General features: G+C 36.7%; 3 protein-coding genes across 3 annotated transcripts; 2 read left to right on the forward strand and 1 right to left on the reverse strand.

Moving 5' to 3' along the window:
• Positions 1-118: 118 nt before the first annotated feature.
• On the forward strand, positions 119-2072 carry LOC111450370 (NHP2-like protein 1). Its single transcript, XM_023090450.1, has 5 exons — positions 119-206; positions 291-411; positions 548-651; positions 1572-1703; positions 1795-2072. Exons 1-5 carry the CDS (start codon positions 204-206, stop codon positions 1819-1821), a joined length of 387 nt encoding a protein of 128 aa, XP_022946218.1. The 5' UTR covers positions 119-203; the 3' UTR covers positions 1822-2072.
• A 4294-nt stretch (positions 2073-6366) lies between these two features.
• LOC111450357 (protein NRT1/ PTR FAMILY 6.2-like) lies at positions 6367-10603 on the forward strand. The gene is made up of 6 exons (XM_023090433.1): positions 6367-6908; positions 6996-7098; positions 7974-8191; positions 8281-8828; positions 8946-9286; positions 9901-10603. Exons 1-6 carry the CDS (start codon positions 6906-6908, stop codon positions 10431-10433), a joined length of 1746 nt encoding a protein of 581 aa, XP_022946201.1. The 5' UTR covers positions 6367-6905; the 3' UTR covers positions 10434-10603.
• A 294-nt stretch (positions 10604-10897) lies between these two features.
• LOC111450359 (probable sugar phosphate/phosphate translocator At2g25520) lies at positions 10898-12352 on the reverse strand. The gene has a single exon (XM_023090436.1). The coding sequence runs from the start codon at positions 12255-12257 to the stop codon at positions 11214-11216; it is 1044 nt and encodes a 347-aa protein (XP_022946204.1). The 5' UTR covers positions 12258-12352; the 3' UTR covers positions 10898-11213.
• Positions 12353-13243: the final 891 nt, after the last annotated feature.

A 13243-nucleotide genomic window follows, 5' to 3' on the forward strand; every position in this document is an offset into this window, starting at 1 on the left:
GGCTGGACTTGTTAGATGTATTGGGCTTGGGCCCAATTTAGACGTCAGTGTCCAAGGGTCTCGGCCCAGTGACCATGAGTCTTCTCTATATCTTCCATACATATATCGTCAAGAATTTACCGGTAGCTCTTAAGCCCTAATTTTGTTTCCCTCGAATTCTGCTGTCGTTGTGTTAAAACCCTACCTTTCTTCTTGGATCTAAAATGGTACTGTATGTTTGTTTGATGAACTTACGTTGATCTTTGTTTCATTCGTTTGCATGGATTTTTATGGTGGTTGTGTTTTTGCAGACAGGAGAAGCAGTGAATCCCAAAGCCTATCCTTTGGCCGATGCGCAGCTCACAATTACTATTCTTGATCTTGTTCAGCAAGCTGCTAACTACAAGCAGCTGAAGAAGGGTGCGAATGAAGGTAGCGTGATTTGTTTAAAGTTTGTGTGTTTCGTTTGATCAACGTTCTGGCTTCGTAAGAAGTGTTCGGTGAGGATTTTGTATTGTGTTATTTTTTTTTCCCCTTGGTTAATGGTTTTCTTTTGATGGATTTTCAGCCACTAAGACGCTGAATAGAGGAATTTCGGAGTTTGTAGTGATGGCTGCTGATACTGAGCCGCTTGAGATTCTTCTCCATCTTCCATTGTTGGCTGAAGATAAGGTAAAACTATCTGTTTTTTGAACTTTCGGTAGATAGTCATGGTTTTCTGTTGTTACTTGTTAATATAGAGATTTTGACAAATGGGGGAATGAACGTATTGAAGTATCCCCATATCTCCCCTGCTATTTATTGTACTGTTTCTTAACTAGTGAAACCTTAGTGTAAACAATGCAAGGATTTGGCGTTTATACAGACGCAATAGTTAACAGCACTTTTTTGTTTCATCGTTCTTTCTGGTTATATTCAAGCAGATGTTCCCAATATTACCACTTTTCTGTTTGCTTTAGCTTTAGTTGTACCCTTCTTCTGATGCTGGATTCTACGATGTAAAAGATGAAAATTTTCCTTTTGCCTTGTTATGGAGTCTCGTTTTGGATAGAGTTAGACCTGCGAGCTAGCTACGAAGAGTACTCCTCTCGCTCCTCTCCCTATCGGTTTCATTACTTCGCTCCTTCACCTCTCCCACTCTGTAAAGTTGCTTCGCTCCTTTTGAGGATCGAAGTTTCCTGTGCTATGTCCATGCCAATAGACAAATGATTGATTATCCCATTCAAACAATTTACGTGAGGGGCTTCTTCCATAACCCAAGCTCGGAGAAGGAAGAGATAAGAGGGCCCTAGAAAAACCTTTTTGTTTAGGGGTAAGGGGGTGCTAACATCACTCTAATACGCCCATAACAGTTATCTTTGGGCTCATGCTGATAATTATTCAATTATGGTTTGTTTGTAAAAGATCTCGAGGGAAAATGCCTTTTACTGTCATGTTATATTTGCAGATATTTGATCATATACAGTCCTTATAAGAACCAAATAGTAGGATGATTTCTTTTCCTGACTTCAATATCATAGAATCTTATGTTCCAAGATGAAAAATTGTGCTTATTGCTCTATGATATAATGGTTTTATACCCAAACTTGCAGAATGTGCCTTATGTATTTGTCCCTTCAAAGCAAGCTCTTGGCCGAGCATGTGGAGTCACTAGACCTGTAATTGCATGCTCTGTAACAACAAACGAGGGAAGCCAATTGAAATCTCAGATACAGCAACTGAAGGTAATTACTACCTCATCTTTCTGTGAGGTATCATCTTTCTAAAGTATCTATTTCCCCTTGATAATACAGTGCATTTCCTTCTTAAATGCAGGATGCCATTGAGAAGCTGTTGATTTGAAGCGTGTTCTATATGGCGTTCGGTATGATGGGCTTCTTTGATCGTCATGGTCGCTACTCCAGAGGCTTTGACTGAAGTTGTTGTGCAATTAGGGGAAACTGCCTTGGTATTAACCTATATATATTGAGCTTCTTTTTTGCCATTAAGAATGAGACAAAGCACTCGTACAATTTTAATGACAGTTTAAGCTAATGTTTATCCCTGTGAGTTTGCCTATATTTGATTAATGAAGCATGGCTTGTTCATCAGCATCTCTTTGCCTTTTTTCACCATTATTGATAATATTATAGATGTGAAAAGAAGGTTCAATTATTGACCTTTCACATGCCATGGAAAAAGGAGCCCTAGATCGCTAATGATTAGCAATTATTAGCGATAATTGATATGTAGTTTTTTTTTCGTTTATATGTATAAATTCTTGTACATTCACTTATGTCTCACTTACGTCGAAAAATATTAATTCTATGGGTTGTTTGGTATTTGGGTTATTAAGATATCTTCGATATGATATGATTTGGTCGTTCATAAAGATTGTATAAACATAGTTTAACGGGAACTCGTATATACTAGTTTGTTACGATTCTTTAGTTTTAAAACATTTACCCACCTCCAAAATTACTATTAAACTTGTTAAAATATTTTAAATTTATTGCCTTCCTAATAAACTGATTAAATAGTTTAATTTATTTTTCTTTTTAATAATATAATATAAGTAATCTAAACTCTTATTAAATAATTATCCTTTTGTAATTTATATACATTTTTATAATATTTATCTATGTGACCAAAATACATATCAATACATTTATCATTATAATTACTTTAAAAGGTGAAATTTAGACAAATCCTCTCCTTTGAGAATGGTGTGATTGGAGAGAGTGGCGGAAGGGAAAGAGGTCGTAACGAAGTCGTAAACTTTCTTGAGTTATGTGGGAGACTGAATTATGGGTCGAGTAAACTCTCTCGGAGTTTTCCAACAAAATCACAAACGAAGATTTATGATATTTTTTTTTTATTTGAAAAGAAGGGTGGCGAGATATGTTCTCGAAAAGCAAGTCGTAGTAAATGAAGTAAGGTCAAATAGATGTCATGTGAGATTGGTAGATACTTATTACGATTCAAATAAATGAATAATGTTGCATTATAAATGGTTTTAAATACCTTCTTTTTTAGGATCATCTCTCGATAAAGTTTGGCTGAGGTATTCACATTAAGGGTTTAAAATCCTCTCATTTCCAATCTTATAAAGCAAGTCGTTCTTATCCAATTCATACAATGATGTTGACATGAAACTTATAATTCACCTTTTAAAAATTATTGTACGTGGAAACTCGTTCATCTTACCAAATTTTGATTTTCTTTTTCCTTCCCTTTTTAACTAAAATCAAGAGCGAGAGAGGGGGAAAACATGTTTATTTCACGAGAAGAAAGTCCTCTCCTAGTAGAACTCGTGCAAATCGTTGAATCAAGGTAAGTTTGTATCGAGTTTTTAATTACTTAAAAATATTTTAAAACGTTTAGAAAGTCAGTTCAAATATACTCTTAATATCGCATAGTCCTGAGCGGGACGGACAAACTTTTTAGTTTAGTGGAGACCGAAAGGGGATAGGCCCTAATTTGATTGTCATGTTATGGACTTTATCCACTTATTTCACGTTGGATGTTGCTGTAATGGCATGAAGCTGTACGATATTTCCATTTTTTCTGGTCTGTTGGTAATGAAGAAAGTGCTCACCACATTCAAAAGCTAAGATATTGCATTGTACTAAATTATTTTCTGCCTTCTTTTTGTTTTTGTGTCTCTGTCTATCTATGCATCCATTTGCTTCATCCTTATTCTATCTTTTTAGTACAATAATTAGATTTAAACTCTCGGCCTCAAAAAAGAGTATATGTCTGTAACAGCTCAAGCCTACCGCTATTTTCTTTGGACTTTCTCTTTCGAGACAGATATTATCTTCTTTGGACTTTCTCTTCGGAGCTTTCCCTCAAAGTTTTTAAAACATATCTGCTAGGCAGAAGTTTTTATACCCTTATGAAGAATGTTTCGTTTCTCTCTCCCTCACAACCCACCCTCTTTCGAGACCCAACGTCCCCGTCCACTCGTTCCCCTTTCCAGTTGATGCAGGATCTTACAGTGTCAATTACTGATCTACATTCACTTTGAGAATTTACGAAGAACGAGGTGTCAAGATCTACATAGCTTGAGGTCAAGACACCAAATAAACGTCCCAGTTGTAATAGGTGTCAGGCATATTGAGACTTGTAATGGGTGTCACATGTCGGGTTTTGTTAAACTTGTAAAGTAGTTAAAGATTGTGTAAATTATATGAGGTTTTTAATAACATTTTTAAAGGATATGAGCATCTAAAAAGCAAATCTTTGCTTCTAATCATTGAGCTCAAATGTTGTATTTGTACCCTACGAGTCAGAACTTGGTTGCAGATGTGCATATAAAGAAAAAGGGATGCAAGCTTTTGATATATATTTAATTTGCAATTGTCCCATTTTGATCTAATAATTGCTGCAATTTTCGTTTTGCATTTGTCATCTTCTTCTAACATTAAATACCGTCAATTATTTAAAAAATATTATTATCCTTTCGAAAGTCGGAATATTATGTTTAACCTTTTAAAAAAGTTCAAAATTACCTTTGTAGTAGATATCTATTAAGATGTTACGAGAATCAGACCTAAAACTGTGTTAATGACCTAAAACAAAAATTGAGGAACCTCAATATTATCATGCTATTCTAGATCACTACCATACTCGTTCTACATCTCAATTTTCATCCAAGATTCTAAGTACCAGCTAGCTAACAGGGCAAGCAACATAATAGAGATTGCGTTAGAGTGTTATGAGAATTGGACCTAAAACTGTGTCAGTGACCTGAAACAAAAATTGGAGATCCTCGACACTATCACGGTGTTCTAAATCACTACTACACTTGTTCTACGTCTCAATTTTCATCCAAGAGTCCAAGCACTGGTAGCTAATAGGGCGAGCAGTGTAATAGAGTCTCTATTAGAATATTACGAGAATTGGACCTAAAGTTGCGTGTAAGTGACCTAAAATAAAAATTGGAGAATCTAATCACTGTCATGCTATTCTAAATCAATATCGCACTCGTTCTACGTCTCAATTTTCAACCAAGATTCTAAACACCAGCTAACTAACAAGGTGAACAACATAATAAAGTCTCCATTAGAATGTTATGAGAGTTTAACCTAAACAGTGTGTCAGATATTGTCCGTGACTATGAGAACAAAATTACAAAACCCTTTTTTCAAAGCAGAGTGAATAGAAGTGAGAAAGAAAGCAAGCAAATTCCCTAATATCTTAACGTTCACTTCAAATGTTCTAAAAAATTATATGGTTCAAGAGAGGAGTACTGAATACACAGATATTTGTCTATAAAAGAATTGAGCAAATAATTTGTTTGGGAGGGGACTCCTAATCCCACTAACATGTTATGTTTGGAAACAATTCAACAGCAATCATTATGTGCCTGACTTAAAATAACATGATCATCTGCTACTCACATGGCCTTCAACAATGCTTCCACCTGTCTTGAAAGATAAACTTACAGTAGTTCTCATCTCATAGAACCTTCCCCCTGTTCTCAGATACCAAGAATCTGCTACCTAAAGTGGAAAAATACTGACAGTAACTTTGTTTTCAAACACTAATTCTGAAGTGAGCTTGTAAATAAATGATGTCAATGAGAAAATGATTAGTCCAATGACAATTTTATCATACTATGAGAAGGATAAGACATTTCCAATACTATGCTTGGAAAGATGGTGGTGTGAATGAGATCAACAGTGGGAGCAGTGTAAGAACCTGTTTAAATGTGGAAGAAATACAAAACTTCTAGATTTTACTAAGACTATCGAGGATTGGACAACAACACATACTCGATCTAGATGAACACAAAAACAGGAGAGAGAAAATGCAAAGAGGAATATTGGCTAGAGGTTTATATTGATGACTCCATGTACCGGAAGAAGAAAGAACACAAAGAATCCAGAAAGTAATCTTCAAAGCACTGCCTAAGGAGATGTGTATACCTCAGTTTATTATATATAGTTTTACCAAATATACCCTCTTTTACTATACATTGTTTACTATATATGTCTATAGCCTCTCATATATATGATCATAGCCTCTAACTATACATAATTGTTTACTAAATATGACCATTTAATTTATATGTCACTTACCATACATAGCTTTACAATGTATAACCATTGCATATGTTATAAATAAGTAGCAGGCTCCATAACCTAACATAATACTCCTAACAACAAGCTAACTTACCCCTAACAACAAGCTAACTTAGGCCTAACATAATACCCCTCAGGAATCATTTTGAATATATTCAAAATTTTGGGAGTTACATTGGCATAACGTAAGCTATATAATCAATGAGAACTACTTAAAACTCAAAAAAGCATGTTCATCAGTAATTCAATATCAAGATTCTTAGACACATTTCCTATAGGATTTAAATATTTGGTGGTAATACTATTCTACCAAACTCATTATACACCGAATCATGTTTACTTATTTTCAACAACTTGAGTGGCCGTTCTTACCTGCCTCTGGGTTTCTTATCCTTATTTGCTCGGGTCAGACGATAGAAGAAGAAAGGCAGATGGATTTGGCTAGTGAGTGGGGTAGCAAAAGCACTCACAGGAAGTCTTGAGTGTCATTGATTTCACAATCTTTAAATTAAACCCGATCTTACCTGATAGAACAGAGAATGATAAAGCTATTGGTTTTGAATTTTAAGATTCCCATTGTCCTGTCGTGTAGCCTTTACAATCAATCTCTTCTTTACACATTCCCCCTGATATTTTTGGCAAATATCATTCTTGAAAGAAACAAATTTTAAATGAGCATCATGACCAAATATGACCTGTATCAGCCTTGTAATAGATACTTTTAGTAGTTATCTAACTTGCCAAAAAAATGTCTATATAATGGGAAGTTCCCACCAATGCACATAAACAAACCGAGTTGGAGAATAGCTGAAGCAGCAGCATAAGGCTCACTTCGTAGCTTACATTCTCTACCAAAGAATGGTCAGTTCTTTTCAGTCATTGTAGAATTCAAAATAGGATAATATTCAAATATTTCTTCTTACTAATTAAAGTTTTCAATGGCTGCAGGATGAAAAACAAAGTTTGACAGTTTCTGATGCTGTGGACTACAAAGGGTTTCCGGCAAACCGGTCTAAAACTGGTGGTTGGGTCCCTGCTGCTCTTATCGTAGGTACTGCATTTTGTCTCATCTCTCTGATACACACCTCTTTCTTGAAGTGTTTCTGGGAACTGAACCAAAACCAGCTTCAAGAATTTAAATAAGGTTGTCCAAGAGAATAGTTTGACATGTTCCCATATCTCACCTAGCTATCTAGTTTGGACAAAACGTAGTCTTAGATCATCCAGAACTTCAAATTCTTCCCTTGTCCGGACTGAAATACATAGCTAATCTAGTTGTGAGAAGAGTTTGAACGAGTTTGATGGTCAATGTAACTATTATTAACAGCTACATTTGCAGATCCAAGTCATGACCATGGCGTTTATGAGATGTTTTAGAAGGATGACCCAAGATGGTCAAATTTCGTAGAGAATCAGAGAAAAGATGTTGATCTAAATCAAGAAAGATAGGATTTTGGGTTTTATGAAGTTTTGATTAGTATAAATCTTTAGCACGTTTACATTCACCATTCAGAGCCTGCTCAATCTCAGTTTCGATCAATATTTTTCGACCTCTTGAAGTGAGAGGATGAGACCCTAACGAGGTACCAAAGCTATAGACAACTTCAAATAGTACTGTCCATGACATTATGTCTCGAAAGGGAAAAGGACAAATATTCTAGCTGGATCTTTTGCACATATTTAAATGCAACTCCTTTTGCCCATCTTCAATTATACTCGATTTTCTACAAAAGGAAGAATATTTAATAGCAGTGCACATTCCTTGGCTACATAAAAAGTTCTCTTTCTGGTGTGAATTTTGGATATCCTTGTTTCTCCAAGAAAACTCAAATAAAGAAATAAATCATAACGGAACGAAATATAAAATCATTAGAGAGGATGGATTTTTTGCTACCGACTGAATCAGACTCATTCAATTGTGGACAGGGATTGAGTTATGTGAAAGACTTTCAACAATGGGAATAGCTGTCAATCTGGTGACTTACTTGGTGGGAACATTGCATCTGCCTAGTGCAACTTCAGCCAACATTGTCACAGATTTCATGGGAACATGTTTCCTCCTTTGCTTGCTTGGAGGTTTTCTAGCAGATTCGTTCCTTGGAAGATACAAGACAATAGCAATCTTTGCCTCAATACAGACACTGGTAATTATAGATTTTCTCCAGTCAATTTGACATTTGACAATCTTATTTTGTCTTTTCATAACTCAACCATATTTGCTAAAATGAATTAGGGAACTGGAACTCTAGCAGTAATAACAAAGCTACCACAATTACATCCACCTCCTTGTGATCCTAGTGCCAGCCAGAACTGCAAGCAAGCTAATGGATTTCAAATGGGAATGATTTATTTGCCTCTGTACCTAATAGCTCTGGGAACTGGAGGTCTCAAATCCAGTGTTTCAGGATTTGGGACCGACCAATTTGACGAGAAAAATGACAAAGAGAAGGCTCAAATGGCATATTTCTTCAACAGATTTTTCTTGTTTGTCAGCAGTGGGACTTTGCTAGCAGTGACAGTGCTTGTTTACTTGCAAGATGAAGTGGGACGCAGTTGGGCTTATGGAATTTGTTCTGTTTCAATGTTCACAGCAGTTATGATATTCCTGTGTGGTACTAAGAGGTATAGATACAAGAAAAGCATGGGAAGTCCAATAGTTCATATCTTCCAGGTCATTGTTGCAGCAATAAACAAGAGGAAGATGGAACTTCCACACAATGATGCTATGCTATATGAGGATCCTGCTGCAACATCAACTGTTGATCACACAAATCAATTCCAGTATGTGTTTTGTTGGCTTAACCTTTACAAGTTGATTTGAAAAGGAACATCCTGTAAATAAAGATGTGGACAAGGGTAAGTTTTTGTAGGCTATTAATGTATTTTTTTTCTTTCTAGACTTCTGGACAAGGCTGCAATTGTGGCAGAGGGAGATTTTGAGAAATCTGTAACCTCTGCACACAATCCATGGAAGCTCTGCTCCGTAACAAGGGTAGAGGAGGTGAAGATGATGACGAGGCTCCTACCAATATGGGCCACAACCATAATCTTCTGGACTACATATGCCCAGATGATCACTTTCTCAGTGGTGCAGGCATCGACCATGGAAAGATCTTTAGGGGCTTTCCAAATCCCTGCCGGTTCTCTAACTGTTTTCTTTGTGGCAGCCATATTGATCACGCTGACCTTTTATGACCGTCTTGTCATGCCTCTTTGGAAGAAGTGGAAAGGGCAACCAGGTAAAGATGGAATCTTATTTTTTTTGGGTAAGAAACCAAGTTTTCATTGAGGAAAAAAAAAAGGCCATACAGAAAACATCCAACGAAAAATGGGGCTCCCAACTAATTAAAAAAAAAAGGCTCCAATCCAACAAAGTCGAACCGAGATTATAACTGGCTAAATATAGAATTTTCGTAGTATCCTCCATTCCCATTCTCGAAATTAAATCAGAGAAAAAAAACCTTACATATCTATTTCTGCCCATGTTCGTAGTCTAACCGAGATTCCTGGTTGTTGTCAGAAATTTTGTCATCTCTAAAGTTTTTTCAGAATAGTTAATCTGCGAGAGCACATAAAATTAAAGGTTTTGTGACTGTTAGTAGTAACATTTGGAAATGAAGGTAATTTTTAAAAAAGTAAAAATATCAAATACATAATAAGATCTGAAATGAACTTCCAATGAATTACCACAACTTTATTGAAGGTTGCAAAGTTTAAGAAGAGCATACCTCTTGGAGAAAGCAAGCTAATCTTCAAGAACTAGATTACGAGTTCAGTTAATTCTAAGGGTGCCTATCCATATGCATAAAATAAGGAACCTTGGAAAACATGATTCGTCCTTTTTTTTTTACAGGTTTTACAAACCTACAGAAGATTGCCATAGGACTTATCCTGTCAACTTTAGGAATGGCAGCTGCCGCTTTAGTCGAGATGAAACGACTCTCAGTGGCTAAAGCTGTGGGTAGATCCACAGCAACCTTGCCTTTAAGTGTGTTCTTGCTGATTCCTCAATTCTTCTTGGTGGGCTCTGCAGAAGCTTTCATCTATACTGGCCAGCTTGATTTCTTCATAACACAATCCCCAAAGGGAATGAAATCTCTGAGCACTGGCCTCTTCCTCACAACTTTATCACTTGGGTTTTTTCTTAGTAGTTTTCTGGTCGCAGTTGTGAAGAGGGTGACAGGGAGCAAGGATGGACAGGGATGGCTTGCAGACAACATAAATTATGCTAGGCTAGATTGTTTCTATGGGCTTCTAGCTACACTGAGTGCCATAAATTTTGTAGCATTTTTAGTTTGTGCAATATGGTATAAGCCACAGAAACCCAAACAAGTTCTAGCGATGGAAACTACTACAAATGAGGGATCTGCTGCTGAGAAATGCTAGTCAACTAAGCTAGATTTTGGGTTTGTTCAGCTTTTTCTTGTATTCCACATTACTCCATAGCGTGGATTTAATGATTGGCAGAGGAAAGAGTGGGCATAAATAAGAGCTCTTCATTGACCAGGGATCATTTTATAAGGATAAGAAGATCCCAATTTCAATGGATATTCTCATGTTGAATTTGCTAAAGCTGAACTCTTTCTTGATCTCTTTTAAATCCCCATTCCCAAATCACTATTTTCATTTTGATATTCTATAAGGCAATCCTGAGCCAAATCCATTTTCCGGAAACAAAAAAGGGTAGGTGCAGAGACTTAGTGGAAGCTGTTCTAGTGCCTAGTGGAGGCTGTTCTAATGCCTATAAGCATATGATGTAAGAGCATAACAGTGTTGCACTTAAAATCAGCGTGGTGCCTTGGGAACGGGGGGTGTTCTTCTAGAAATGGGCCTCAAAACAATACCAAAACATCATAAATAATAGTAGATATTAGTTAAACATTTTGGTGGAAGCTCAATCCCATAAACATCCACAACAGTTCATTCTCCAGTCAAAGAAATAGATTCTGTACTACAACATTAGGCACTAAATCAACCCCATCAACCCCATCAACCCCATAATAAATAGATGAAACCAAAAAAAATAATATATCTAAGAACGCATACCTAACCCAAAACTCGAAAACTTAGTTGAGATATGAATTCGATTATCGCAGCTACTTTTCAACACCATCGAAATGTTCTCTTCTGCACAACTCCTCGTAAAGGCTCAAGCCTGTCAGTCGCCTACTTTTGACTATCAATCTTCCTTTCATTCCCTTCTCTTTCCTCCAACAACCTACCAGCTTCCTCGTCTGCTTGCTGAGCCTTTTTCTGACCCTCCGCGGCTTTGAGTGCCTGCAACTTCGAATGGTTGTAATACGCAACTCCTAAGAAGGCGAGCCCATAACCGAACAAATTAATGGCTGTCACCGTATCCTTAATCACAGACCAGGAGAATGCGATCAATAACCAATCCTTCACTACTCCAGCAACATTCATTGTCAAAGCAGATGTCTTGCCGACCAGTAAAAACACCGCAAGATTCAAAGCAAAAGCACATAATGAATTGGTACCAAAAATCACGAAATCCAAATGGAAGCTCGAATTATCCCTCAACAAAGGGTACTCCATTATTAACCACGGGACAGATAAGAAAACCAAGCAACACGGAGCCACGTAGTAAAGCGACGTGATGGGATTCAGCGAAATACCCTTGGAATTCAACAAAATCTGGATCATCACCAATCGAGTCGCCTCGAACGCGACCGCCAACAGCTGCAAAGTCACACCCTTGGAATTAAATTTCGCCTCTCCATACGCAGCAACCGCAACACCAAGCGAGATCGAAACCATATTAGCCATAGTATCAGACTTAAACTTGTCCTTCTTAAGCGTAACTCCGATCGAGTACACAGCGACAGGCATCAGAGCCTTGAGCATCTGTATAAAAGAAACCGATAGATAGATATACGCTGAATTAGAAAACCAGAGGGAAAGCGAATACAGAGCTCCGATAGGAACCACGGATTTGAAGTAGAGCTCGCGGGACATCGACACAGGCTCCACAACTTTGAAGACGCTGACGAGAAGATACGCGATGGAGGAACAAAAGGCCATATGGATCATGGTGAGAGAGATCGGAAAGGGCCAATTGTACATCTTCTGATCCAGAATGAACTTGTTGTAGACGATGACAGAGAAGCTGAGGAAGATCCATATCGCGACGTATGCGTACGAGAGGAGGACTTTCTTCAGAACATTCTCGGAGATGGCTCCGCCTTTCCCCATTTCCGGCCAAACTGAAGATCTCAGATCGAAAGCTGAAAACGGAACTTGAGGAAGAAAATGGTGAAACCGATGGGATTTTGACGAGAATCTCAAAGAATGGATTCACCCGGGAAAAAGAACAGTTATGGGCCGAGGAAAATGGGCTTTTGCTCTTCGTTTCAACGCATGTTGGGCCTACAGAAGCCCATTTCTGAATTGAAATTTCGTTGGGCTTTGATTCTAAACTTGGGTTTTATAATGAAATTTAATTTAAGATATTAAAGAATTTCTTATTTTTTATTTCTTTTTCTTTTTCTTTTTCTTTTTCTTTTGTCTTCTAATTTATTATTTTATTTAGATTATCCAAAATTTTAAAATATTTATTTGTCTTTTTAAACTCGTGGATCTATATATTGACGGTAAGAATTTTTATAAATTTTTTCTATGTAAATTGTGTTAATAATAATTTTAAAATTTTATGAATATTTTTCAAATAGTTTTTTTTTTTTAATTTGAAGGGTATTTATTAAATTTCCTTAAAAGTTATTATTATTTATTATTATTATTATTATTATTATTTATTTTTTTTTAAGAATATTGTCGAATTTTTTAAAATCATCCAACACCTCCCTCCGAACAAAGTATGTCTCCTCTTAATCGAAGCTTAGAACTGAAAGCATTAGACTTCTGGTTATAGCATCATAATGACACGAACCCCAGAACAGTTGACAACAAAGAATACTCTCTCCATTTGAGTGAGACCTTTTGGGGAAGCTCAAAGCAAAGCCGTGAGAGCTTATGCAGACCATTGTGGAGAGTCGCGTTCGTCTATCATGGTATCAGAGTCATACCCTAAACTTAGTTATGTTAATAGATTGATAAATTCTCAAATGTCGAACAAAGGACTCCAAAAGAAAAGGAGTCTAACCTTTTTCTTTTGGAGTCTTAGTCATTTCAACTCGACTTCTTTTCTTTTGGAGTCCTTTGTTCGACATTTGAGAATTTAC

The sequence above is a fragment of the Cucurbita moschata genome, unplaced genomic scaffold, assembly GCF_002738365.1.
Source record: "Cucurbita moschata cultivar Rifu unplaced genomic scaffold, Cmos_1.0 Cmo_Scf00012, whole genome shotgun sequence".
NCBI classification, from domain to species: Eukaryota; Viridiplantae; Streptophyta; class Magnoliopsida; order Cucurbitales; family Cucurbitaceae; genus Cucurbita; species Cucurbita moschata.

Excerpts from the sequence above, each read along its gene's own strand:
- LOC111450359 (XM_023090436.1), bottom strand. The coding sequence starts at position 12,257 with ATGGGGAAAGGCGGAGCCATCTCCGAGAATGTTCTGAAGAAAGTCCTC.
- LOC111450357 (XM_023090433.1), top strand. Across the intron at positions 7,099-7,973 it reads CCCTGCTGCTCTTATCGTAG|GGATTGAGTTATGTGAAAGA; the intron begins GTACTGCATTTT and ends AATTGTGGACAG. Across the intron at positions 8,829-8,945 it reads GATCACACAAATCAATTCCA|ACTTCTGGACAAGGCTGCAA; the intron begins GTATGTGTTTTG and ends TTTTCTTTCTAG.
- LOC111450370 (XM_023090450.1), top strand. Across the intron at positions 412-547 it reads GAAGAAGGGTGCGAATGAAG|CCACTAAGACGCTGAATAGA; the intron begins GTAGCGTGATTT and ends ATGGATTTTCAG. Across the intron at positions 652-1,571 it reads CATTGTTGGCTGAAGATAAG|AATGTGCCTTATGTATTTGT; the intron begins GTAAAACTATCT and ends CCAAACTTGCAG.